At 48.5% G+C, this 26,386-nt stretch overlaps 1 protein-coding gene across 1 annotated transcript in view; it reads left to right on the top strand.

The window, feature by feature from the left end:
- The first annotated feature begins 16,968 nt into the window (after positions 1-16,968).
- Positions 16,969-26,386, top strand: part of PELI2 (pellino E3 ubiquitin protein ligase family member 2) — a 75,567-nt gene continuing 66,149 nt past the window's right edge. The window contains exon 1 of the mRNA XM_084519662.1: positions 16,969-17,142. Within this exon, the coding sequence (XP_084375788.1) occupies positions 17,066-17,142 (77 nt within the window). The 5' untranslated portion in view covers positions 16,969-17,065. The remainder of the gene's footprint in view (positions 17,143-26,386) is intronic.

Raw genomic sequence — 26,386 nt, 5'->3', positions numbered from 1 at the left:
GGGAAATCTGGTCCCTCTTGCTTTTGCGTTAATTTGCTGTTATCCTGGTACTTCCCAGATCCTTTATCCAGGAGCAGAGTGCTTCATGTGGTAAGGCCAGTCCTGAAAAAGAGCAGTTGTGGAGGAAAATCACAGCCTGTGCTCATACAGCAGCCCTGGGCCAGGGGGAAAATCAGGACTCCGGTCTCGCCGGCCGCGTGTTGCCGTGATGTGAGTCAGCTGCTTCCCCCCGCCTGCCCCCGGGATGAGTGATTCAGCCGTGATAACCTTTAACGAGTCTCAGACACTGTCGCAGCTTCATATTCAAGCACAGCCAGCCGTATTTTTTATTAGCAGCACCCGGGATGGAGCTGAAGCACCACTGTAGGGAGCGTGGAGGTGGATCTAGGGGGTCAAAGGATCCCCCCCAAGAAGCACATCCAGCCCCTACAGCAGCATCTGTGTGTGTTGGGGAGGGAGCCTGTGTCCAGGCAAATCCCTGTGACTCAGCCAAATATGATTCATGTTTTAATGCTTAAACCCTGCTGCCCTTGGCCTTGATGCTGGAGCTACGGGGCCGTGGCTGTGAAGGGAGGCCCCCAGGGCAATGCGGGGATGGCAGCGGCTCCTGCACTGAAATGAAACCACAGAATCCCAAACTGGTCAAGCTGGAGGCACCTCTGGGTGCCTCTGGTCCAACCCCAGCCCCAACAGGGTGCCTGAGGGAGGTGACTTTTGGAGGCCAGGACGAAAGGAGCCATTGAGTGCACCCAGCATGGGCGAGGCTGGGCACCCAGCAGGGCTCATTACCCCAGCGGGGTAAGATGACAGCCACAGATGGGCTGTTTTAAAACCTCTCCTGCTCCCAGCTGGCCTGCACGTGCTGGCTGTGCTGTGCCTCTCTTGTGCTATAGACACCCCAAAGGACTGTCCCCAGAGATGATGGGTGCACATGAGCTGTGTTGCTCACCCAGCAGCTGGGTGGCTCCAGGTTTTATCTTTGCACCTTCTGCTGCCCATGAGCTGTCCTGGTTGGGGACACTAAAGCTGGTGCTGCTGAGACATCAAAATATAAAAAGCTTTTTGGGTGCCTGTGCAGGTTCTTGACTAATTCGGTTCCTCCACCACCTTCAGAACAGCCCTGTGAATCAGAGAACCATTCAGGCTGGAAAAGACCCTGAAGATCACCAAGACCAACCATCAGCATGACTTACTGCATCCCATCACTAAGCCCTGTCCCTCAGTGCCACGTCCCCACATTTCCTAAACACCTCCAGGGACAGGGACTCCACCACTTCCCTGGGCAGCCTGTTCTGGTGTTTGACCACCCTCTCCATGAAGAAATTCTTCCTGATGTCCAGTCTAAACCTCCCTTTGTGCAACTTGAGGACGATACAAAGGGTGAAGGGTGTTTTGTCTGAGGAGAGGCAGGAAAACACCCAGGAGGAGGCAGGGCTGGCGTCAGAGCCCTGACCCACCACGGCCCATGATTTCCCTTCACAGCAGCGCTCACATTTGTGGAGGAGGAGGAATTGCAGTGGAAATCAGCTTGTCCGTCGTGGGGATGGTTTCTAGACTCACAGCGTGGCCGGCTGCCGCATTGCTCATCTTTTACAAAGCACCGAATCCCAGCTGCCTGTGTTATTTAAATGAAAAGTTCATTTTTCATGGGTGCTGAGCAGTTTCAAAATATGAAGTTTTAAGAGCATGCTGTCAAATGAAAATAAAGAGGGTGCTTTCTGGAATCTGCTGATTTTTCAGTGTCAGCCTCAAGACTTTGAAGGTCTGGTCTCCACTTGAAAAATCGCAGTGGGCTTCTCCATCCCAAGGAAGGGGCTCTGTGTGCATCTCTTTGAGAGCACAAGAAACCAGGGGTTTTTACATGCTTGTGAAGACACAGCAAGTCACGGAAAAAGTCTGTCTCCTTGCTGGAGCTGCCCTCAAAACCCATGGTTTTGGGTAAAGAGTTGGGAACAATTGGGGTCAGGTTAGTCATGCCCAGTTTGGCATCTGATGCTCCAGCTGTGATTTCTCCTCTGGAGATTTCTCCTGGGCTTTTCCTCCTGCTGCTTCCCTGGTCATCTGCTGAGCTGGAAGAGAAGGAGGAGGAAGAGAAGGAGGAGGGCTGCCAAGCAGTGCTTGCTCTTCTGGGGGTTGTACAGCACCCCTGCCTGCTCCCAGAGCTTCTGACCATGACCTTCTCCTCTGTGGCATGATCTCACACTCCATACTCCTGTCTGGTCTCTCCCCTGTGGCTCCTAGCTCACCCTTTGAAGAGATGCTCTCTGTCCCCTGCAGCTTTAATTCATCCACCTCTCACTGCACGGGACACAGGAGCAACATTAAGCACGTGCACGTGCCTCTGCTAATTTATGGCCCAGCTTGGGAACCCCTTGGATTCTGGATGTTGCCAGGTGGTTTTGCAAGCAAAATAAATATCACCCCTCCTGGATTTGGGTTGATAGCTTTATTTTAGGCATTTTTTTTTTTCCCAAGGGGGGAATACTGAATGTACCCTTTAATTCTTTGCTGATATGTGTTCCTTGTGAATAATGTTGCTCAGCTGAGTCATGGGGAAAAGAAATATGTCTCATTGCAGGGTTAGTTCCCACCACTTGGGATTTATGTCATGGACAGCGTCATTCCATCAGGACATAGCTGCCGTGGGCATGTTTCCAGCGTGATGGGAAGTTGCATTTATCCTGTTGTGTGCATGCAGAATTGGTATTTTTTTGGTGATAAATCCAGTGCCAGCGCCTCACTGGAGGATTTTGTTTCTGTGGTAGGAGGAATCTCATTAACAAGAGCTTCAGAGGAATCCGGCACTGCCAGCCAGAAGACAAATGCAGCAGTGCTGTCGTCATTTATCAAATGGAGAATGACCTTTGCTATCCATTAGGATGAAATGAAAAGCTTTGGGCTTTAACTTTGTTAAAATGCACATAGCTGTCTTTTTAGATCTCTGAGTTGGTGCATTGCTGAGATTAATCAAATTGTGCATTTTGCTAGCGCTTAAACAATATTGTTATATAATTCAATCTCCGCGTGTTTTCAAGACAGCAAGCAGAAGAATTACACTGAGGCTGGCTGCAAAACCACCCTGCTGCGTTCAGTGGCTTAGGAGGCAGAAGGGGTTTGGAGCCAGGTGCCAGCCTGGTGTTTTTAGATCGTATCACTCAGATTCAAGCTACTTTTGGTTACAATTGGATATGTGTGCCTATTAAGATGTGTGCATATGCATTCGTGTCCTTGGGAGAGCTCTGCTGAAGGGGGCGGGTGTTTCTCCCTCTGGTCTGCACCAAACCTCCCCATGGAAAGAGGGTGTGAGATGTTTTTTTTTTCCTTGTTTTTCACTTTGAAAGATGCTGATTCTCTTCCCTCTTTTTACCAGCTGTTTAAGCTGGAGGACTCAGGACGTGGGTCCCTCCTCTTTGCTCACACCTTGTCTCCAACAGTCATCCACCAGCACAGATTTGTCTGTTCCCTATGTGGACGTCTCACAGATCCTCCTCAGCTCCTTGGTCACCAAGGCGTGTAGCCTGCACCCCACATCTCCTTGTGGCTGTCTGGCAGCTGTTCCACTCCCTGTCCCCACACAAGCTCTTCCCTGCTCTTTTCTGGTCACAGTGAAGCCCACCTCCATCCTGCTGGTTGCGTGGGCTGATAACTTGGGATTATCCATGGCCTGGACAACTCTTGGTGTCCTCACAACCTATTTTTCTTCCTAACCCCTCCAGTACATCTGTTTTCCTGTTGACCCATCAGGTGAGGACATTTCTACAGAGCAACACAGGCAGGGCACTGAGATGGTGCCTGGAACCTCCTTGTCTCCACCCAGGAGCTCTGCACCCCTGTTTTTTTGGCAACTTCTGCTCCCCAAGGAAGTCAGCTCCTGCCGTGCAGCCGAGTCCCATTCCTGGCTGATTTGGGCAAAGGCAGAACAAGGGACACACGAAACAAACCCAAAAGGTCCATGTGGCTGTGTGCATGAGGGCTGGTGAAATCCATCTGATGTCACACCTTGCAGGTTCTCCATGTGGTGGAACTGAAAAAATACTATTGGGTTTATGGCTGGAAAAACTGCCAAGTTTGTAGGTTGTAACCCAACACGTGTTTGCTTCAGCACAAGTCTGTGGGGATGCTCTATATGAAACTAAGAAGATCTGTTTTTTTTCCTTCGTATTGTATCTACTTATTTACAAACGTAAATTAAATCTAGTTAGAGTATGTGATTTAAGAGGGGCTTTCATTAAAATAATGACAAGTGGTGCTTTGTGTTCCAGCGGGTGTAGCTCAGCTTGCTGAAAAGCCAATAATACCTTTGCATATTGACAAGCCAATAATACCTTTGTGTATAGGAGCAAACCTAAGTAAGTATATTGTGGCTTTACTGCAAAAAGCAAGAAAAAGCAATGACCATGAGTGCTGGAACCTTGTACATCAACCGAGCCCCATCAGCTGGTCTGACAAGAGTGGACGAAGAGCGGCCGATCCCTCAGTGGAAATCAATCCATTAATGGATAGGTTTCCTTGACTCTTCCTGGAACTAGTGCAAGGATCTGCAAGACAGAGGATCTGAAACACATTCTTGTCTGAGGAGGGTCTTCGAGAAGTGTCTCCGTATCTGAAGTTATGTGAACTTCCATCTGCTGCTGCCATCGGTGCTAACGGTGGGCACAATCCCAGAGCTCCGTAACACCAAACACCACTGATATCAGCACATGGGATGTGGCTTTCATTTCTGGGTGCTTGCAGTAAGGAGGTTTGGCTCACTCGTTATAAATCCAAGTGCAAAAGTCATGCTAAGGGTGGACCGTGAGTACCTGGAGGAGCGGTGGGGCGCGGATCCAGTATCTCACCCCCACCCCGCTCTCCCTGGGGAAAGGCCCTGCTCTGAGAAACCGAGCTCGGAGGCTTGAACGGGGAGCCAGTGACTAAATATTGACTCAGAAAAAAACAAAGATCCCATTTAGATGTAAATTTGAAGGGGGGTGGGGGGAGGAAGGAAACAGAAATACACAAAATAAGTCTACAAGCGGAATTATCTTGTTGCAGAATCCATTTTCCAGACTTCCCTTAGTGAGTTATCGGCAACACTCCGCATATTTGTGCAGCCGAATAGCTGCGAGGCACAAGTACATTCTCCAGTAGCAAATAATTCCCTTTCCTGATAACATCTCCAGCAGGGCTTGGCTGCACTGTGCAGGCACGGATCTCGCTCTGGAGGTGGGGGACCCGGCGTGCTGTTTGTCGGGCGGCTCGGATCAAAGCGAGAGCAATATCTGCACCCAGGAGGGGAGGCTTTCGAAGGCGCCTAGGTTCTCCTGCGGGATCTGGGTATGTCAGGTTCACTCCTTTTCCACAATCTGTGTTCAAACCTTAACCTAGGGGTGATGGGAGTGTTTCGGTCCTCAGCAGGATGGTGCCCAGATCCAGACAGAGCAAAGGTTTGGGTGTGGAGAGGACTGGGGAAGAGGCACAGGGCAGGAAAATGCATTTTTTCCATCTTGAAGATCTTTCCACGTTGCGGATCTGGGCTGCTCATGGGGTCTTCCAGCAACTCCAGCCTTTGGAGCTGAGCTGTGCAGGGTTTGGTGCTGCCAGGGCCACGGGACACCGTCCTCGGCCATGGCCACGGAGGAGCCCCAGCCTCACGTGCTCACCTCGGCCAGCCTCTGCAGCCTCTCCATCACTAACCTGACTTATCTGCAGTTAAATGAATGCACCTCACCGCAGATCTGATTACAGATTTCAGATTTCTCTGCATCATCTGCTTGGGATGTTTCAAATTAGGTTAAAACCATGTATTGCCCATTGGTTCGGGTTTTTATTTCTCTCTTTGGTGTCACCAACTGACCAAGGGAGGTACGTTGAGAGAAGGGCAGCTGTGTGCTCTCAAGGTCAAAGCCTTTCTGAGCTCTGGCGAGATAAGAGATTGGACATGAGGAAAAACTTCTTCACAGAGTGGTTGGGATCAGGAACAGGCTGCCCAAGGATGGAGTCCCCATCCTGGAGGTATTTAAGGGACATGGGGACGTGGTGCTTAGGGGCATGGTCAGTGGTGGGCTTGGCAGTGTTAGGCTGATGGTCGGACATGGTGATCTTAAGGGCCTTTTCTGACCTAAATGAGTCGGTGATTTTATGATTCTATAAAACAGGAAGGAACAAAAATCAAGTGTGCTACAAAGCTCTGAACCCACGGTGCAAAACCCTGCAGAAGCACCCTTGCTGTTGCTCACATGTGTGAGAGCTCAGCCAAGGGCCCCTGCTCCGTCCGGGCTCCCAGCACGCGCTGTGTATTCCCATCATGAATTTTCCTGCCGACGGAGAGCATGAAGAGACACAACCCAGAGCAGTGCTTGCAAATTGAATTCCTGAGCCCTGCACCCTCGGTGGGAAGCAATGTATCAGTGGTGAGTGCTCGCGGCGCGGTGTTTCACTGGGGCACATCGGCAGGGGCTTCGCTGCTCGCAAGGCTCTCGCTCCGTGGTGGGGGAAAATGTGATTTTCCTGTTTTCCTTGATTTTATTTTATTTTTTAGTGGAAGGCTTTACAGGCTGGGAGCTGGAAGCTTTCCCAGTTTTTGCAAATAAAACTGCGAGCCTGTCTGCGGAGCGTTGGATGAGGAATCTCAGGAACGTGGGAGCTCTCCCTGGAGCCGCTCTGGAGTTTCTCCCGGTGCTGCCTTTAAACGCTCTTAAGGCAGTGGCTGTTCTGCACATCCCTGCGTGCTGCAAACAAAGGAAAAGAGGGACACAACAGCTGTTCTGTTCAAAATTAAAAAATAAAAAAGAAAGAAAATTGGGCCCTGCAGTTGCAGAACAAAAAGAGGGAAATATCAAGCTCGTATTTTGCATAGCGAGCGTGGGGAAAAATTAACACCAGCGGCAGCCCCGGCTTCAGTCACTGCAGTTTGCAAAAAAAAAAACCAAAACCTCTGCATCTGTGTGCCCTGCTGGCTGTCACCACGCGCTGGAGGCTGACTGCAGGGGCAGGGAAGCAGATTCCTGACTCTGCCGGGCCTTGAGCAAGCAAAGAGATGTGCCACAAGCTGAGATGAAAGCATAAGGGCTGCCTCCCAGGCTGTGTGCGTTGAAACGTGTCGATGCAGCAAGAGATGTTCCTTTCTTGCCGTTTCCCATGGACGTGAAGGATATGATGACTAATCATCAGGTTTTACCGAACAAAAGCTAATGGGCACTGCATTTCCTATTTTGCAGGAGCTGTGGCCAGGTCAGGAATGTGGCGAGCCCTGGGAAGAAGGAGTTTTATCTGCTTCGCCTGGGGCTGGAGCCGCGCGGTGCCACCGCCGGGATAATCCATTTCCTCCGGGCTGCTGCCTGAAAGATGTCAAGAAGTTAAAGGGATTTGAGTAAAAATAGAAAAGAGAGAAAGGACATCCTGCATGAGGGGGAAGCCGGGGAAGCAGGAAGGCACAGGCAAAGCCCGCTGCTGACGAAGAAACCCTGTAAAAGACAAAAATCCCCCTTCCCAGCCCTTCTCCCAGGAGGGATGCGGGGTTATTGCTGCTTGTCCTTGCTACCCTAGCATGCACGTAGGGCCACAACGAGATGGGGACCGGGGGCTCAGGGCATCCCGGTGACTCTAGGATGGAGACACGGGGCTGACACGAGCTGCACGGTGGCTTTTTTCCAGGGCTGGGTGCTGAAATACCGTCTCGGTATAATTGAGCGAAGAAGGCTCGGTCTGTCCTCTACCAGCAAATTAAACACAACTTTGCGGGTTTGGTGGTTTGCTGCCAAGTGCCAGCACAGCTCCACATTAATAGCTTATGACAGGATTATTCTCCCTGATTTTTGGCAGGAAGGAGCTCTTCGGCCTTAATCCTGCTTGTGGCTAAGGGAAAAGCCCTGCACGGCCCCTGCACGGCCCATATTTACCAACAGCACCCGTGGGTGCCCAAACTTGCCATGCAGCTGAGCCTTGCAGGGAGTTGTACCAGCTGCTGGGCTGCTAAATCAAGGGATCTTAAAAAAGCTGTGTATACCTGTGTAAACTTTTGGTTTAAATGTCTGAAAGTGGAAAAAAATCAGCATAGGGCTGAAAAAAAGAAAAGCAAAAGGGATTTGAAGGTTTAGGAGGGCACACGACCGGGTCTGACCCTCTTTTGGGGCATTTGGATGAAGGCTCCCACATCATTAATCCTTGTTAAAAGTCACGGACTCCAGCCAAGGGACCTCATGTCATGGATTATGTATTGAAATGAAAATCTCCAAATCACACATGTTAAGTAGTTTCCTGGGAAACCCAGCTCACAGCAAGGAGAGGCTTCAAGGGACGGATCTGGGGAAAAACTGAGTTGCCAGTGCTCCCAGCTGAAGTTTTTAACTGGTAGCACCACTGGAAACAGCAGTAAGAGTTTTTTTTTTTTTTTTTTTTTTCCAAAGGAAGGAATGATTAGAATTTCTCCCTAATTGTCCTCGCTTTGATCGTGTATATCAAAATTTGCTATTTTCTGGGTGGGTGGCAGGGCTGGGCTGGCTCCGGAGGCTTTTGGACAGGGCAGTGCTGGGGTGGGGGAACAACAAAGATACGTGTGTGTGCGAAAACACCGAAACCTCCAGGAAAAAGGAGGACAGCCTTGAATTTTCATAAGGAGGTCGGCACAGCCACCGCTTTGTGCTTCCCACGGGCTGCCTGACAATGTCCCCTCTCACTGCTGCACAGTCGCGAAGAGGAGGAGGAAAAAGATGAGGAGGAGGAGGAGGAGGAGGAGGGAAAAAGTGTACAACGTTGTCTCCTTCACCCTGCCATGTCCCACGGGCACAGGGGAGGTGACGGGGTGGCCGTGGTGGAGGTGACACCCCGCAGCACCCATCCCCTGTGGGCACATCCATCGGTGCCAGCAGCCATGGCACAGATCCCATGTGGATTTTGGGAGGCAAAAAAACATTTATCTCAGCTTTGTGCTGGAAACTGCACGGTGTACCCGGGGCTCAGGGTATCAGCACAGTAAACTCGGGGAGAAAAGAAACCCCGAGCTCCTGGGATGCTTTAAAGTTCTCACATGGTGCCAAGCAGGGACATCTGCACTTGTTCCTTGCTCCCTTATCTTACCCCAGACACTGCTGCAGCTCAGAGGAGCTCCTGCTCGCACACAGACGTTTCGGAGAGGATCCAGCACGCGCTGAAATATTTAAATGTCTCGCCGTGCTCAGGCAGTGGCCTCTGCATGGTGAGGGACCCTTTTCTGTTCCTGATCCTGGAAATCGCCCGCAGCTTCTGCCTTTGTTCCGCTCGCCCCAGCCTCCATATGCTCCGTTCACACCCTCGAGTTACTGATGGGCTGCGTGTGGCAAACGTAAAGGTTTGCAGGCGGGGGCTGGCAGCTCACCCGGATTTTTGGCTGCTGCAGATGGGGCGAGCTGCAGGTCCGGCCATGCGGGTTGCACATTGGGCCAGCTCCTGGGCGAGGGAGGCTTCCCGTGGCCCCGCTCCCATCTGTTCCCAAAATCCCACGATCGCAGCACCAAGTAACTCACGCAGGGCTGTCAGGTCCTGCTTTTCCTAATAAAGATGCCAGCATGTTCCTACCATCAGCCTCAGCACCTCCCCTGCACTGGGTTTTACAGCCCGCAGAGAGGAGAATGGTCCACGTGTGTTTTCCTCAGGGCACGTTCGGGGTGTTTTTGCCAAATATTCAGCTGGGCAGGGGGCTGTGGGTGAAGCCTGGTGGGGGTTTCACCCTTTGGTAGGACCCCATCCTTCTCCGTGAGGTCAGTGAGGGTTTGCCACCGGCTCCGTGGGTGCTCGCTGTCCAGATGGGATGGATACAGGTGCTTTCTCTTGCATGAAAAAATGACCGGCAGCCTCATTTTTGACTAAAATATCTGAAACAGGGAGTCTTTCATTCCAGAAGGTGATTTTTATTAGCAAGCAGCTGCCTGTTCTTTCTATCCCTTCAATAATGGATTTTTCATTGCTTTGGTTGGACGTCTGCTATATCTACGGCCACTAACACTTAGCAATGAATCCATGTTGATTTTCTTTCAGCTCAGAGGCTTTTTTCATTCATCTTGCGTCTCTTACTGTCAAAAAAAAAAAAAAAAAAAAAAAAAGGTCTCATGGTCTTTTTTTCTCATGGTCTCGTGAGCTTCTTCTCATGTTCCCATACAAAATCCCCCCCAGTTTAACATCACTGGTAAATCTCAGCAGAGCAGCTTATGGCCGTGCCTTTTTGCTGGCCCTAAAGGTGCGGGGTTCTCACCCTCTTCCAAAATAACTCCGCTCCCTTGTTAAGGAAAGTCATTATCTGACGAGGTACGAGGCATCTTCATCTCCTAATGATGCCAGCAAAAGCCGGCAGCAATCAGGGGGCTACCAGAATCGCATTTCCCAGTCATTACCTTATTGCTGAGAAATACACTTTTCGGCCATCCATCTGCTGAAGTGCCCATAATAATGACAACTCAACCGGCGGCTCGGCTGATCCCCACGCTGATGGTGATCCTTGCAGCTTACAAAGCTAACGACTTCATAATTGCCCACAGCCTGCAGGTGTAGGAGAAGCCACCATCGATAACCGCAGACGCTCCCACGGCCAGGAGGAAGGCAGTGCTGGGGGCTGCCCTTGCGCGGTGCCTTAACAGGATGCTGCAGGACATTGTTCCTTTGGCTATATCTTCCTGACATCTGTGCCCATCTGTTGTTTGCTTTCGCTGGGGTTTTGTTTGTTTTAATTTCTTTCCTCGTGCTTAGATTTCAAGGTTTTGGGGGTTTCAGTGTGGTTGTGTGGTTTGTGTTTTTTTTTTTTTGAGTTTATCCATTGCCTGGTGAAGGCAGCCTGGATGCCTGCCAGGAGCACCTGGCAATGCACTCACTTAGTAAATTATAGTAATGAAAAGAATGTCAGACGCTAGGAGGTGGTTACAGGACTTCACTGATGTATATACTTTGCAGACCAAACGCTGCTTTTAACAGATTCAGCTATGACCCAGCCCCTCTTTACCCTAAGCAGATGCAGGGGAGAAAACTGATTAGCTGTGAGCTCTTGCTGCCGGAGAAGTCCGAAATTGGGAGTAGGATCTATTAACCACAGATCCCACAGACCTCAGCAAAATGATGTTATTTTTTTCCTTGTAAAATCAGGTGCATGTATAAGTGAGACAAGGACGGTGTGGTCCTGCAGGATGAGCAGGACCCTGTGGGTCCTTGGGGGCTTTTGGAGCTGCTCTCTGCTGGGGAGCAGCGTGTGGGATCGTGCCGGAGGCTGCTGCTGCAACGTGCTGGTGATCCGCTGCCTGAACGGCAGCCAGGGGACCCTCTCTCCTTTCTAATATGCAATAATTTCTAAAGCGCATTTCATTCTCTGTCGCGGAAATATGTGCAAACGGTGCTTGGTTTTAAGTGGCTTTGTGGGTGTTCCTGAATTGCTGCTGGGTGAAATCCTTCAGCGGCTGCAAACTGTGAAAGTTTGGGGTCTGAGGTTCACCCTGCTGGCATAGCAGAGCTTCCATCGCATCCCAGCTAGAAAAGAGGAGCTCCTCTCCCCCCCTTATATCCTGCAGTGATTTGGGCATTCTCATTAAGGCCAGTGGATGAGGTCTGGTTGATTTATGGGCTGGCTGATTGTCTCTTTGTGGATGTGGACCCAGCCATCTGCTGCAGGAGCTCCTCTCCGGGTCTTCCCAGGGGGAAGTGTCATTGCTGGGGATGGTTTTTGCACTAGGACAGTGTGATCTAATCCTGGGAACCGGTCGATCACCAGTTTTGTCTGCTGGCATGAAGGTTGGAGCAGCAGAATTTTCCCTAAATCGGGTCCAAGGAAATTCAAGGGAAGCTGTCCCCGTTCCCTACCTCCCACTGTCGCTGTGTTAGTGTTAACTTTTAAACAGAGAGGACGTTAAGAGGAAAAAGGGCAACATCTTGGACAGGGAAAGTCCATTCATGGGTGAGCAACTGGGGTGGGAGAGAGCATCCCACAAAGGGGACGTGGTGATGTGAGAGGGGGTCAGCTCTGGGGCTGCAGGCGGACCCATATCGAGAGGTGATGCTGAAAGCTAGGTTGCTGCTGCTTCTGATTTTGGCAGACTCATACAAAATGTGTTTATTCCCCCTTAGCTAGCCCCTCAGGAGAGGAACTACACGGGTGAGCTGCTGGGGCATGGGGCAAAGCAATGCCCTTGGCTCTACCCCATAGTGAAAGGGATGGGGACCACCCAGCCAGGGACATCGCAGATTTTCTCAGCATAACCCATGCTGTTGGAAAAGACAGACACGTTTAAATACAGGAGCTCCTTGGCACATTTTATTTGTCTTTGAGACTTCTGTTGATCTCTGGGCTAATGTTGCAAGAGAAGGACCTATAGTGACTAAAATCTCAGCGTGTCTTTGCTGAATGATAATAGCTCAATTAGAGCCAGTCATTAGGTAGATATGGCTAAGGTCATCTTCTCTGTGTACTTCACTTGGACGTTTTCTTGCTAGGTCCTCCTACAACTCTTTGCAGTCAGCTTAAAAATTTTGGCTTCTCAGCAAACATTTCCATTATAAGCGAGCTGCCCGGCCAAGGTCCCACAAGAAGACCACGGTGTCCCGGCAGTAACCTCTCCCCACCGTGAAGAGAACTCCAAGCCTTTGGTTTCTCCTGCTGTTACCCCATGAAGAACTTTCTTATCTCATGCTGCTTTTATTTCTTTCACAGCCCTTATGTGGCAAAACTCTCGTGAAATGCAGGTATGTGATCATCTTTTTTGGCTGCTTCAGAGGTTACAAACTTTGACTTCTTTCTGCAAAAGCCCCTGTTGCCCTCTCAGGTTTATTAATTGCGTCCCTAAGCATCCGTATTTACCTGCTTCTTACTGAGTTTCCTACAGATTTGATGGTACAGAAGCCAGACTGAGTGGATCACAGCTCTCAAGCTTGCCCATGATGTCAAATTTGGTGTTTCCCATCTGCTGGAGACAAACGCTGTTCATAATTCAGCCCTGTCATACCTGAACCTCTTTACAACCCTTGGGCCAGTGACATCTCACCCCAGCAATCTGTTCCGCTCTCAATTAACCTGTTTATTTTAAAATCTCTGCTGCTGACAGTGGTATTTAAGCAGTTCCCCAGCCCTGATGAAGACAGCTTTGTTCTGGGAGCCTCCAGCCCCCGTCCTGGTGCAGAGGCTTCACTGAGCTGAGCCACCACAATTTTATCCTTTTTTATCCCCATTTCTTTCACCCTTGTACTGTGGGCTGTCCCCAGCCTGTCCCTGATATATTTTTCTGTGCATTTCCATGCCTTTGGCAAACTGTTCTGTAACATCTTTTTTGCTTGTCTTGTTGTGGTTTTGTATTCACCAGTGTTTATGCTGTATTCCCTCTTCCTCATTTAGATGTAGCCTTTTGATGACTGCCTTTTTGCCTCCTAACAGCCTTTGTCACTCTCTGTAGCTACTCTGCTTTTTAAAACTCCTTTAGGGTCTTTAGGAAAGAGTTATGTGTTAGGCACAAGCCTGTAACACATTCTTAAGGTGCCACCATGATACTTGAGATCATTTTATCCTTTCAGCTCTTCCATTTTATTTATGATGTCATTGCCCTTTCTAAATTTTCACTGCTACTGTAAATGAAAAATTAATGAAATTATGAAATGAAAATTAAGACATTACCGGGTCCAAAGCATACAAACGTCTTCCCAAACATTGTAAAGAAATGCAAACCTGTTTCAGTCTGGGTTGGGCACCAAACCCCGCATGTAAAGCAGAGGACTGGAAGGGTCCTGGTGCCATGCTAAGCCCAGCAGCACATCCTTACCAGCCATCACCCCAAAAGCTGAACACAGACCTGGCCCTGCAGGACCATTGGGTTGGTGATGGAAACCTGTGCCCCTGTTCATTGCCAGAGCTGGGATGTTCAACATGAGCCACACGTATGGTGGGAGGGCTATTGATGTCTTTCAATACTTTATATTTCAAGCTGGTTCCCTAAGCCCCAATTCATGAAAGCACTGAAGTACTTACTCTGAGTCCAGCACATCTGTAAGTACTTTGCTGAATTAGAGCCTTATTAATCTTCCTGTATTTAAAATAACTTTTTACTACATTTTAAAAACGAATGGGCACGCATTATTTCTCCGTGTCTAGGATTTTTTCAGACACTGATTTTAATGCTCTCCTGGCTTTGCTGGATAGCCCTCCTGCAAGCTGCTGCCCTGGCCAAGCAGCTGCTCATGATAAAGCCGGGAATGAGCTGCCTTTTGCAAGGAAGGGGCTCGAAGTCATCATCAATTCTCACTTCAGGGGATGCTCCCCAAAAAAGCTGCCCCGAGAAGCTATGTGGAGCCATCCCAAAGGCGAGAGCGCAAGACAATTCGAGCTTAAAAATAATTGAATGCAGCTGTAGGTACATTTCTCCATTCTTTCAATGGACTTGGGGAAAAATGCCAGCTACGGTTTGTTTGCTCCAGTTGCAAAAAGGAATTTTTGGAGCTCTAGGAAGCGCTGGTGTTGGTGTTGGTGTGGGACATGGAGATGTGCAGTGTATGGCAAAGCAGCTCCCTGCCCCTGTCTCCACCTCGTTGCTCTCATTAGAAAATTAAAAGCAGGTTTCCAGTGCTGGGAGCAGTGGGTCCTTGGGAGCTGCAATGAGAAAACCAGCGCTTTAGGAAGAAAGGCCCTTTAACACCTTGTGGGGCTGGGGCTGTGCCTCCCCTCTCCATTTTCCAGCCTAAAACAACCAACGTGGGACTGCCAAATGAAGAGGCTGTTACTGCCGCTCACCCCTCGCTGCAACATAAGTCACTGTCAAAACAACAGACAGTCGCATTTCCAAGGGAAAAAAACTGCATTAACCCAAAGCCCAGGGGTTATCTCACCAAATACACCTCCCTGAAGCCTGCTCAGCTCTTTTTCTCAGCCCTGCACTTGTCTTTTCTTTTTTTTTTTTTTTTTTTTTTTTTTCAGCAATGCACACCGGTGTATTTTCTTCATTCATTGCACTGCGATAGCATTCACGAACCTCTCTGTGCAAGGCTCTGTCCATTTTGGCCTCTTCTCCCCAAAGTGCACAGTGTTAGAAAATGAGAAAGAAGGAAACAGGCAATGAAAGATCTTCAAGGTCCTTCCTCATCCTCCATCCCCACAGGGCATGGGGGGCATGGGGGCAGGACAAAACGCTGTAAATCCAGCCGGACAGCGGGACTTTGGGCTTACAGGAAGCCTGAAACTGTTTCAAAGCACTCCTTGGAAGACAATTTCAGCTTGTTTATGCCGTGTGAAAGCAAAGCTAACACGAAGGCCTTGCGTTCGGGGGGAGAGAGGGAAGGACTCGAAGAGGATGCAGCCAGGAGGATTGTTTTTCACACTGTTTTCCAAGCTGTATTTGTTTTCTTTGACAGTGACTTACGGCCCGGCTTTCTTTTCTATTTTGTTAGGGCAATAAAGAAGATAAATCTGTAATAATTCAGCTCTCTGTCTTTAATAAAACCTTGTCTTCTTCGCACAGCCCCTGGGAAGATCTCCATCCTGCAGCCCTGCAAGATTGGCTGGATTTTTCCATTTCACCTCTTCACCAGAAACGGCAGAAAAATAGCATTACCAGGAAAATTAATAGCTAAATACAATTTCAGCCAGGGGAAAGCTCCCGGCAGGAGGAGCAGGGCTCGCTCCCCAGCCCATGGCTCCGACTGGGGAAGATTTCCAGCGAGGGCCACAAGCAGCATCAAGGCCATTGAAATTACTTCTCTTTGTCCTCAAACAGGGTGCGGGGACCTCCATTTAGGGCCAGCGGGAATTCCCGTCCTCCACAGGCATCATTTTGGGGCTAATTTTGTGGGTTTTCTCCTTGGTTGGGTACTGAAGGAAACCGAACAATGGGTGTGCTTGGGGGCTGCCACGGCCATGAGCAGCACAGGGTGGCGAGCCCTTGGGTGTCACTACAGAAAATTTAGGGTGTTTTTTTTTGCACCCCACTGTCCCTACAGAAAATTTGGGGTGCTTTTTTTTTCACCCTGCTGCCTTTTTGGCCCAGTTTTGTGCCGCAAAAGGACCGGTGATGGCGGGACACAGGAACATGGGAGACCATGACAGGACAGCCTGAGGTGCCTGGGGCTGGGACGTGTGGATCTGGTGATCTGGGGCTGTGGGCTGTAAGGGATCCTGGCCCTGAGGGGATCAAGGCCCATGGGGGATCCTGGGACCACAGGGGATCTGGACCAAGGGGGGATCCCAACCCATGGGGGATCCCAGCCCAGGGATCAGTTCAGCCACAAGTGGCATTGCGGCTGCTGCAATTACTTTTCTTTGTCCTCAAACAGGGTGCGGAAACCTGGATTTAGAGCCAGTGAGAATTCCCATCCTCCACAGGCATCATTTTGGGGCTAATTTTGTGGTTTTTTGCCTTGGTCGGGTACTGAAGGAAACCAAACAATGGGCGTGAGTGGGGGCTACTTGGTGAGCAGCGCAGGGTGGTGAGCTCTTGGGTGTCACTATAGAAAATTTAGGGTTTTTTTTGCACCCCAGTGTCACTACAGAAAATTTAGTGTTTTTTTCTTTGCCTTGTTGCCTTTTTGGCCCAGTTTTGTGCTGCACAAGGCCTGGTGATGGCAGGACATGAGACATGGGACCGTGACGGGATGGCCTGAGGTGCCTGGGGCTGGGACATGTGGATCTGGTGATCTGGGGCTGTGAGCTGTGCGGGATCCTGAAGGGATCAAGTCCCACTGGGGATCCTGGGACCAGAAGGGGCTCTGCACCCCCCACACCCACAGTGCGCGGCCCCTTTAAGCGCAGCCCCCTCCCCTTTACTCTATGTTTACATAACACACCGCGCCCGTACCACCACCACTCCCTGAGAAAAGGGGGGGGGAGGCACCAGCACCTCCTCCAAACCCCACCCCCTCAGCGGGCGGCGAACGGGCGGCCGCGTCGCTCCTCCCCCTCCCCCGCACTTGGTACGCCCCGCGGGCGCTCCCCCCCCCCTCCCCCGGGGTGTAGTGGCCGGCGCCGGGCGGCCGCGGGCTCAGAGCGGGGCTGGGACCGGCCCCGGCGGGAGGGGGGGAGCGCGCAGGAGGAGGAGGAGGAAGGGGAGGAAGAAGAAGAAGGGGAGGAAGAAAAGGGGCGAGACCTCGCGGCGCCCCCATGTTCTCCCCCAGCCAGGAGGAGCACTGCGCCCCCAACAAGGAGCCCGTCAAGTACGGGGAGCTGGTGGTGCTGGGGTGAGCTGCGGCTGGGGGCTGTTTTTTTGGGGGGGGGGGGGGGGGTGTTTCTGCGATGCTTCGTCCCTCCTTCATCATCATCATCATCCTCGTCCCACCCCCCCCTTTATTAATTTATTTGGTTTTATTTATTTATTTTTTTTCCTTCGCCGATGCTGGGGGGGGGTTGTTTGGGGGCTTTGGGGGTCGTGGAGGGATGGGTTTGGGTTGGGGATGGGGGTTTTTGGGGTCAGGGGGGTGTTTTTAGGGGTAGGGTTACAAGGAGAGATGGTTTTGGGGTCAGGGAGGATGGTTTTGGGGTCGGGGAGATAGAAACACTCAGGTTTCCAGCCCGGTGCCCCGTGCGAAGCGTTGTTCAGCCTCCCCCAGGACCCGTGCCAGAGCTGCTGGGAGGTCAAAACCTTGATTTTTTTTTGGGGTCGTTTGGGCTGTTTTTGTTGTTGTTTTGCTCGAGCGCTGCCCTCCCGAGCTGGGCTCGCCTCTGCAGAGCGGCTGCTGGGGTGGCAGCGAGGCGTGCGGCCAACCTTTGGGGATGCTGGACGCTCCTCGCGGCGATACAGGTCAAGATACAAGCACCGGGGGACAACGCTCAGCTGCCAGCAAGAACACAGCGTCCAAAGACTCAAATTGAACTAATTTTAGTTTAGGAAGAACGCCCGTATCAAAGTAAATCTGATAAAGGAGCGATCTCGCTGTGCTAACTGCGAAAATGGAGGGTCCCCTCAGCTGGGCAACGCTGTCGCCGACAATAAAGTCTCGGCATAACGCTGAGTCTTTAATTACAGCGGAGCCCGAAGATCGGTGTTGTGCTGCAGAGGCTTTTTTGTGCACAGCTGGAAGCGTTTTCCTTTCTGTTGCTTGCCTATTTTTAGCCGCCGTTGAAAGTACAGAAGTATGAAATGTTTTGGCTCCGGTCTCACCATAGCAAAGTGCGGTGTGCTTGTTGGTTTTTTTTTTTTTTTTTTTTTATTATTATTATTATTTCCTTTCATATGGAAATGCATCGATCTCTGGCTTATCGGCTCTGCCCAAGGTCTTGATCTTCCCTGCAGTGTGTTGAAACACGCCAATAAAATTTAAATAAACTTCCGATCGCCGAGCCTAGTTATTATTTGCCTGTCAGCTGTTCCCTAAAGCTACCGAGCTTATATTGCCCAGGTATTGCATGTAATTTAAAAAAAAGACAGAAATCTTCTCGTCCTTGTAGTAGGAAGCCTGTGAGCTGGCAGCTGAGTGTGTCTGTGCCCGGTCTGCCTGTGTAGCCTGCAATGGGACGCGGCGAGGCACTGGCTGGCACAGTGCACTGACGTGGTGTGCTCCGTGGAGGTGATGTAGAGAGAGGTGGATGTGATGGGGACGATGCAGGGAGTGCTGTGACTTCGGTAATTACACTTGGGTTGGTGTTTTTGACGCTTTTGGGGTTGATTGCCACGTTTCCCATCGGATGTTTTAAATGGTAATGCCATAAATAAGACAAACTTGCTCTCTTTTTTTTTTTTTTTTTCCTTTGGTGACTCAATGCTTGTGGCTGGGGATTCTTGGAACAGCTTAAGCATCTGTTCAGTAGCATTTAAAAAAATTATAAATACCTGTTTTGTAGTTAAAAATCTTTCAATCTGGAGTTCAGTGTAGATAAGACAGGATAAATCTGCTCTGCTCGTCAAAGGGAGACCGAGACCCATCAACTGCAAAAGCTTGGCCTTGCAGCTCTTGTTGTAACTGATAGCATGACCTCACAGCTAATTTGATCAAAAAAAAAGTTGTTCTGAGATACTTTGGAGTGTTTAAAAAAAAAAAAAAAAGTGTTGGTTGTGATGCTGATGAATAACTTCTGTCTTGAGCTGTGAGACCTTTACACTGGGTGGGGGAAAATGATGATGAACAAAGAAATTGACTGAGCTGGCAAACTGCTGAGAGCTGGGTTTTTAAGATGATAAAACTTTCCCTTCGTCTTCTGCACTTACTCTGCCTTAATATTAAAGATGATTCGATGCTTGGTGTTGACATGGAGGGGGAGGTATCCCCTGGTGGGTCTCCCACCTGGACACCTTGCTGAGTTGTCTCGTGGTGGCTGTGATCCTGTCTGTGCTTTGCAGAGGGTGAATCCAGGTGTCTGCAGTTGGTCATTGCAGCAAATGTGCTTCTAATCACTTCCCCCAGTAGCCCGTTACGTGCTTTCTGTAAGTGCTGTGGCAGTCCGTGTTTGGTTAAGGTTTTGCTGAGGTTTACATAATCAATGCTGTCGCGAACAAACCCGGTTTATATAAATCAAGCCAGGCAGGTCAAGATGGCTGGTAAAGAAGAGATCATCTGGCTGTGTACATCTGCTCGTAGCATCATCTGTTCACAAAAGGCTGTGGATTTCTTGAAGTAGAAACACTTGGAGTCTTTTTTTCTTTTTTTTTTTTTTTTTTTTTTTTTTTGAGCATTATTTGAAGTTCCTTTGAAGTAGTATTCCATTAACTGCTTGTTGGGAAGGAGATGCTGAACGCAGGGTGTCGTGGTGTTAGGGAATTGTTTGGTGTGCCTGATCAGGGACTCAGGATGGGTCAAGGGTTGGCTATGGGCTGGACAAAACCAAGCAGCTCCCTCAAGTTGCCTCTCCTGTGGCCCATGGCAATGTGGGCACGGTGTTCACCATTGGGTTTGTGGCTGCTGCTTGTAAGATCTCTGCCTTTGGACTATGTCAGCACCTACCTTAGGCTGTGTGTGCACCTTTTGCAGGCTTCTCCAGTGTTTCACAGTGTTGGTGAGCAGCTGAGACCTCTCAGGTGAGCGGTGTGGGCAGTGGGGTCAGCTGGAGGAGGAGCACCAAAGCAGCACATGTCTTAGTGGCTGAGTTCTCTCGCAGTGAAAGATTTGAGCCCTGACATTAGATGAGCTGAGTTTGGTGTCCTGCCACCAATTCTAGGGGTTTCTGAGAAGTGTGTGCGTGTAGGTGTAATATTTCTCACTAACAAACACTCCTGTTGGCTATTCCTTAGCAAGGAGGTGCAGCACGTTGAGGGAAACTTTCTTACAGACTTCATGGATTTACAGTATCCAATCTTACTTTATTTTGCGGAACAAAAATAAGGATTGTCACTCAGTCTTGTTACAGTGGCCACTTTGAAATCTGTCAATATTCACGTATAAATTTTCATTGCAGTAAATGAATGAGTGAACTTGTTAACGGGGTTGCCCAAGGAGCTGCTGTGAGTTATTCTGCAGCTCTGTTTGGTGTGGGCCATTGGACATCCTTGGACAAAGAGACTGCAGCTCTGCTTCAGTTTAACCTTTTTCAAAAAATAAAATTCTGATTTATGTTTACAGCGATAAATTCGATGATAACCTTTGGGAAGTTCTGATTGATGGGCTGCTCCGTACTTTGAGCAATTTAGACTTGAAGCGTGCCTTTTGTGTTAATCTGAAGGGACCTTCATTTTTAGACTCCTCTTTCTCACACCGGCTTTTTCTGACTGATCAGAGTTCCTCCTTAATCACTACCTTCGTGATGAGCTAAATAAAGTCCTTTAAGTGTTTCCTACTTCCAAGTACGCTTCCAGTTGTTAAATTATCTGTTTGGCTTTTCTTAGAACTCTTTTGTTAATCTTCCCGACCTGCACAGCAAGAAAAGCTGCTGCAGGGAGCCAGCAGCTCTGTTGGGTGCAGGAGCATCGTTCTCTCTGCTCGTCCTTGGTGTCCATCTCCTTCTGCTTACGGTGAAGGCAGCAGGAGGAGTGGTCCTGGCTTTTGCTGCACTTGCTTGGGTTTGCTGCTGGACGCGAGCCCCGAGGCTTTGTTTTTGTGATTCTTGTAATTTTCTTTGCCATGCTTTGCTGTATATATTAGTGAAACTGCTTCGGTACCCTGGGTTCTGCTTTTGAACCTTATTTTTGGCTTTTGAACCTTATTTGGAAAACGTACTTCAGGCTTCGTTTAAAGGACAGCGTAGCAAAGACTGGTAGCCACCCGTTAAATGTCTTCAAGGTCATGATTCTCCCAGGGAATCATTTGCTTTGGCAGTCATAGCTGGAAGGCTGCTGTTCTGGAGAAACCGATACATGAGTGTGTGTGTGTGTGTATTTGATATTGATGGTGGCTTCTTGGGCACCTTTGAGCTTCGATGCTGTTAGATCTTAGATGCTACATATCAAGAATGTGATCAGTGCCAGCTCAGAGCTTGTGGGGAGATTAATCAGACACCGGGAATATTGTGTCTGAATAGAACATGAACTGCGGGGTAGGAAAAAAATCGCAGGAAAGGTTACATCCGAGGAAAGATGGGTGGATTTTTTTCAATGAATTTATGTATGAAAGTTGGGTAGAGCAAAGGTTGTGCTTCATTTACACTGGGAAACAAACTGCATCCCAGTCAGTTCTCTGTGACTGTCATGTTCCTTGGAGGACTTCTGACTTTGTCAGGTTTGCAGGAGTGCAGATCTGTGCTCAGCTGTCGGCCGCATTCACAGCAGCTTGGTCCTGGTGTAAAATCGGACAGCAGGAATCTCAAACTCAGGAAGTTCAGATCCGTGTAAGTCGAAGCAAATCACAGCATCAAACATCTGTGGGTTTAATGCTTGTTATGGAGGGAGGACAAAAAAAAAAAAAGGGGAAACCGGGTGCATTTGGGAAGCTAAGCTGTAATCCCTTTGGCATGTACAGGCAGTAGGTCACATGTAGAAGTAGAAGACAGTTTATTTATTTTTTTAAATATGGAAAACAGACTGTTTACTCCGAGTAAACAAGTATGATAAATGTAAGGCTTTGTTGCCTCTGCCTGATGCACTTCCCATGCAGAGCCAAATAGCTGCGCCTTTCCCCCCTTGGCAGAACCAGGGCTTCATAGTTTCCATTTTCAATTGGAATTTATAAATGAGTAGATGCTATGAAAGTCCACTTGGCTCTACTTAAAAATGTGCCTATAAAACCAGGAATGACTTTCTAGGCTATTAAGATTTGTGGTTTTTTTTGTTGCTGAAAGCAGCATCTTGTTGAAGCTATTTCATGCTCCATCTTAACAGCAGGCTGTTCTTCAACTGTGATTACAAGGTTGCTTGAGAACAGATTTTTCCTAAGAAGTCAGGAACTTTTTATTATCCAGTTCAAACGAAATTAAGGCTGTTTTATCCTCATTTATTATCGAGTTAATGCTGCCCTTTAAAGCGCTTAATTCTTGTTTGTTAGTAGTGATAGCACACGTCAACTCGATGCTTTGGGAAGATGCAGCCTTCTTTCCTGGTACTCCAGCCTGTGTGAATGGAGCGTGGCACTGAGCCTGAGCACCTTGCTGAAGGTAGGGTTTATCAGTGCAGAATGCCAGCAGAAAAAGTCTTCCAGCTGTTTGCAACACACCTGTAGGCAAAAAGATGTTAAGGTGGGCTGAACCAGCCCTTCCCTTGTGTCATTTTTTTGCTTTCTGGTGTTGCCTACACGTGTTTTTGATTCTGGATTTGCCTCCTGTCTGTGACTAGTATGGGTACAAAGCCTAGCCTTATAAAGGAGACACCTCTACCACGTTGTACAGTTGGCAGTATGTCCTCACGTTTAGCAGGAGTGCTGCTGGTGGTGTCATCCAGGGTTGTTTGGTTATTCTGCACTGTCCTGCATGTGGCTCACTTGTCCCCGGTCAGCAAGGCAAGTGAAACTGGGGAGGATTCAGTCTGAGTGCCCAGCTTCATGCAGAAACTCTTGTGTCCAGGTGTACTTTGTGCTGTCTGATAACCCTAAATCTCATTTCCATTGAGGATAATTTTTATTTTATCAAGAAATTTGCTTGGTGTTTGCTCTCGCTCCTTTCCAAGGTCAGCAGTGAAAAGCTCATGTGAGGTTTGTCCCAGCTCTGAACACTGAGGGACAGGAACAGGGATGCAAGTCTTTCCAGAAAAACTTGGAAGGCAAAGCTACTCACTTTTTTTTTCTTTATAAACACTTAATTCAGTAAGTGGTGGTCTCATGCCATTCACTTCTACCACCTGCATGTGCTAATGCTGTATTGGAGGGGTTCCTCTTTTCTTTTAGCTGACTTGTTTCCCTTTGGACAAGAAGCTGTTCAAAGCTTTATGCTTTAAGTAGAGGCTAGGATATTCCATCAGTTCTTTCTCTAAAGTCTCTACAAGTCCTGGGTTATTTCTGCTGAAGCTCCTTTTATTCTTTTTAGCAGGGAAGAGTCTGGCCACTCTGAATTAGATGAAAGGTTGTTTCCATGCCTACGTAAATGTGTGCCGCTTGTACCAGGGCTCCTTTCTCGTGTTTACTATTTAACAGGTCTTTGCTTCAGTGAGGTGTGAAACTCTTCTTTAGTTGGTAGCTACTTGTCAGTTCTTGCAGAGGAGTGACAATTCTCCTTTTATTTGTAAGATAAATATTACTTATTCTCATGGTTCAGACAGCTACCGGTAGAGCTTTACGCAGTTTATTACTGGGTCTGGAGATCATCATGTCCTTCAGGTACTTTGGGGTGGGGGACTAATTTGTAACTTCTCTGGCAAGGTGTAAGTAACTGGGATTAGACTTTTATAATCCTATTACTCAGTGGCTTGGGACAGGCCTTGCTTGACCACCAAGCAAGGGCAGGAGGGGCTTCCAGAGCTGCAGATGAGTGTGCTGGGCAGGATGATAGCGGGAGCAGTGCTGTCCAGCTCTGGCACCACATCTTACATCCTCCCTGGGTAATCAGATGTGCCCCTTGTGTCATATCCCTTACACATTTAGCCTTGTAGTCTGGCTGCATGTGTGAGTACTCTCACTGGGTCTCTGTGCTGTTGATGACTATAAAATAGGCAGGTTTCTGGCTGTGTGATTTAGAAACAAAAAGACTGGGGCAGCAAGGGGAGGGAAGGGTGGCAGGCACAAAGCTGTCTGTGGGGTTGTTGTCATGTCACAATGGGCACCATAGCTCAGGGGGTTCAGCAGGAAGAGTCACCTATCTTTTGGGGTTTGGCTAGCTATTTTGAAATAAATGTCTTTCCTACTAACCCCAGCCACAAGCAGCACTGGTTGACTAGAGCTGATAACTGAGCGTAAGGTGCAAGGCACACAGTCCTTATAGGAAAGCTTCAACAGCATTAATAGCAATGTTCAGAGTCTCTGAAAGCTTGATACCAAAGGGCTGTATGGTCTGAGAATATGGGGTTTTGGTACAGTTGGGTTATCAGTGGTGTGTGAACAAAGTGGCACTGGACTTGCATTAGCTGGGTGCAGCACTTTCTTGTTCTGATTAGTGCAACTTCTGTGCCTAGCTATAGGGCCCTTCTGGGCAGGATGGGTGAGCATTGACTGTTTGCACATAAGGTTTGTTCGGTTCTTCCAGGGCTCGACTATAAGGTCCCATAAGGTCAGCCAGAAGTGTGCGTGCTGCTGCTTTATAGGGTCAGTTATTAGGTCAGGATGAAGAAAGAACAATTTGCCTGAAAACTTTCCTGTTTCACAACAGAAGGACTCTGTAGATGAAATGGATTATAAACGGTTGTGAAAGTGGGTACAGGCAACATCTACAATGCTTCAATTTTTATTTTTTTATTAAAAGCAAAGTAATTTAGAGCTGAGCTTGATTAGGCACGATGTGAAGGTGCTGACTGCTGAGGACCTGTTAGGCACGCTTCTCTTGATAGCAGCTTGTTCCACTGGTAGGCAGGGAAACTGAGCAAGCCCTGTCTTGTGCTGCTGGAAGGGATTTATTCTGGCTGATTTTTCCCTATTTAATAATATCATCTTTAATATAGGGCTTAAGCACACCGTATATCCTGACCTAATACTCATCTGCCATATCTTATTGCTTATGTTAACGACAACATAGCTACATGTCTGACTGCAGCAGTTAATTGTGTTAAGCAGAGACAAAAGCAGTCATTTGCACAGTGAGACAAATCCCTGAAATGTCAATTTATTGTGCTGCCTTCCCAGAGGAGTGGGGACAGGCAGGAAAACACAGATAGCTGACAGCGTGTTAAAAAGGAGAAGGCCTAAAAGCATTAGTCCTCTCCTTGAGTACTGTAATGCTAACTAATCCCTGTTGTGAAATTCTCCTTTTCTCCTTGCATCCAGTGAATTGAGGACAAAGGAGAAACGGTGGCATCATCTTTCTCTGATTGAACAACAACACGTTTTAGAAGGCGGTCATGTCCAAGTGTAGTGATGTGGTTAGTAGGATTTCCAATTGCTCCTCACCTTAAAATATATATGCTGCCTTCATTTTAGGATCCAGTAAGTTGATAAATTGTCATGAAAGAACTTTATTCTCCAAACTCAGTGGCTTTAGTAATGCTTAAACAAACAGGTAAGCTTCAAACTCACGAGGTATATCCTCTTAGGGCATATAAATGTCATGGAAAAAGACAAAGTGATACTGACTGTGAGGACAATTAGTCACTATATAAAAGTAAACTAAACAAATCGAAGCATCTAAAAGCTTAAATCTCCTTTTGCATATTCCAAATAAACTGGAGACCAAATGTGCAAACTCTCTAGCACGTGCCTTTAGGAAGAGTGAAAGAAATGTTTAGTCTAGACACAGAAGTTAATGGGCTGAAACTTTGATATAAGCACAGCTGTAGTTCTTCACGCGGAGCAGCACGACTTTATTTTGATTGTTGCTGTCTGATCTAGTAACGGCGTGGTTGTAGTCTTTGAAACAGAAGTAGTGTGCGTGTGCTTTTGTAGGAAAAGACCGGACTGTTGAAAAGATAGCGAGAGCTATACAGTTCCCAAACATCCTGTGGCAGGGTTCTGCTCATCTCTATAGATCACCATGTATTTTAATGGAACATTAACTAATAAATCAAAATGTTCTTCCATTTGGCTGTTCTTCCAGCTCACCTTCCTCCTAGTCCGCACTCTGCCTCTGAGAGCAGACAGCTGTGAAACCCAATGCCTGGGTTCAAAAATCCCTTTGGCTTCAGAGGGGAGCATTTTGGAGCAGTTAAGGTTCATTATCTTTTAGTAATTGCCCTCACCTTCCTGCTAACAGGCATGTAAGACGTTGTTTGAATTATTTTCTGGATCTTAACACTCGCTGGAATGGTTTCCTGGCGCATCAAGGGGTGAGTAGTGAATTCACAAGTTTCGTGTGTGGCCTCTTGTCGCGGCCTGTGGCCAGCGGAGGTTGCTGGGCCTTGCTGTGTGGCTGTCCCCGCTGGTAGAGCAGCGCTGGGGACAGGATTTGATCACGAGTGTTTGTTAATCCGATTCTGCCACAAGACTTCATTAAATGGGCTGTCAATACCTCAGAGGCTTTTGGCAAAAAGTACCAGTGAATGAAACCAAT

Source organism: Aythya ferina (assembly GCF_964211825.1).
Source record: "Aythya ferina genome assembly, chromosome: 5".
NCBI lineage: Eukaryota > Metazoa > Chordata > Aves > Anseriformes > Anatidae > Aythya > Aythya ferina.
Note: the sequence above shows the minus strand (reverse complement) of the source record. Positions and strands in the feature narration are given on the sequence as shown.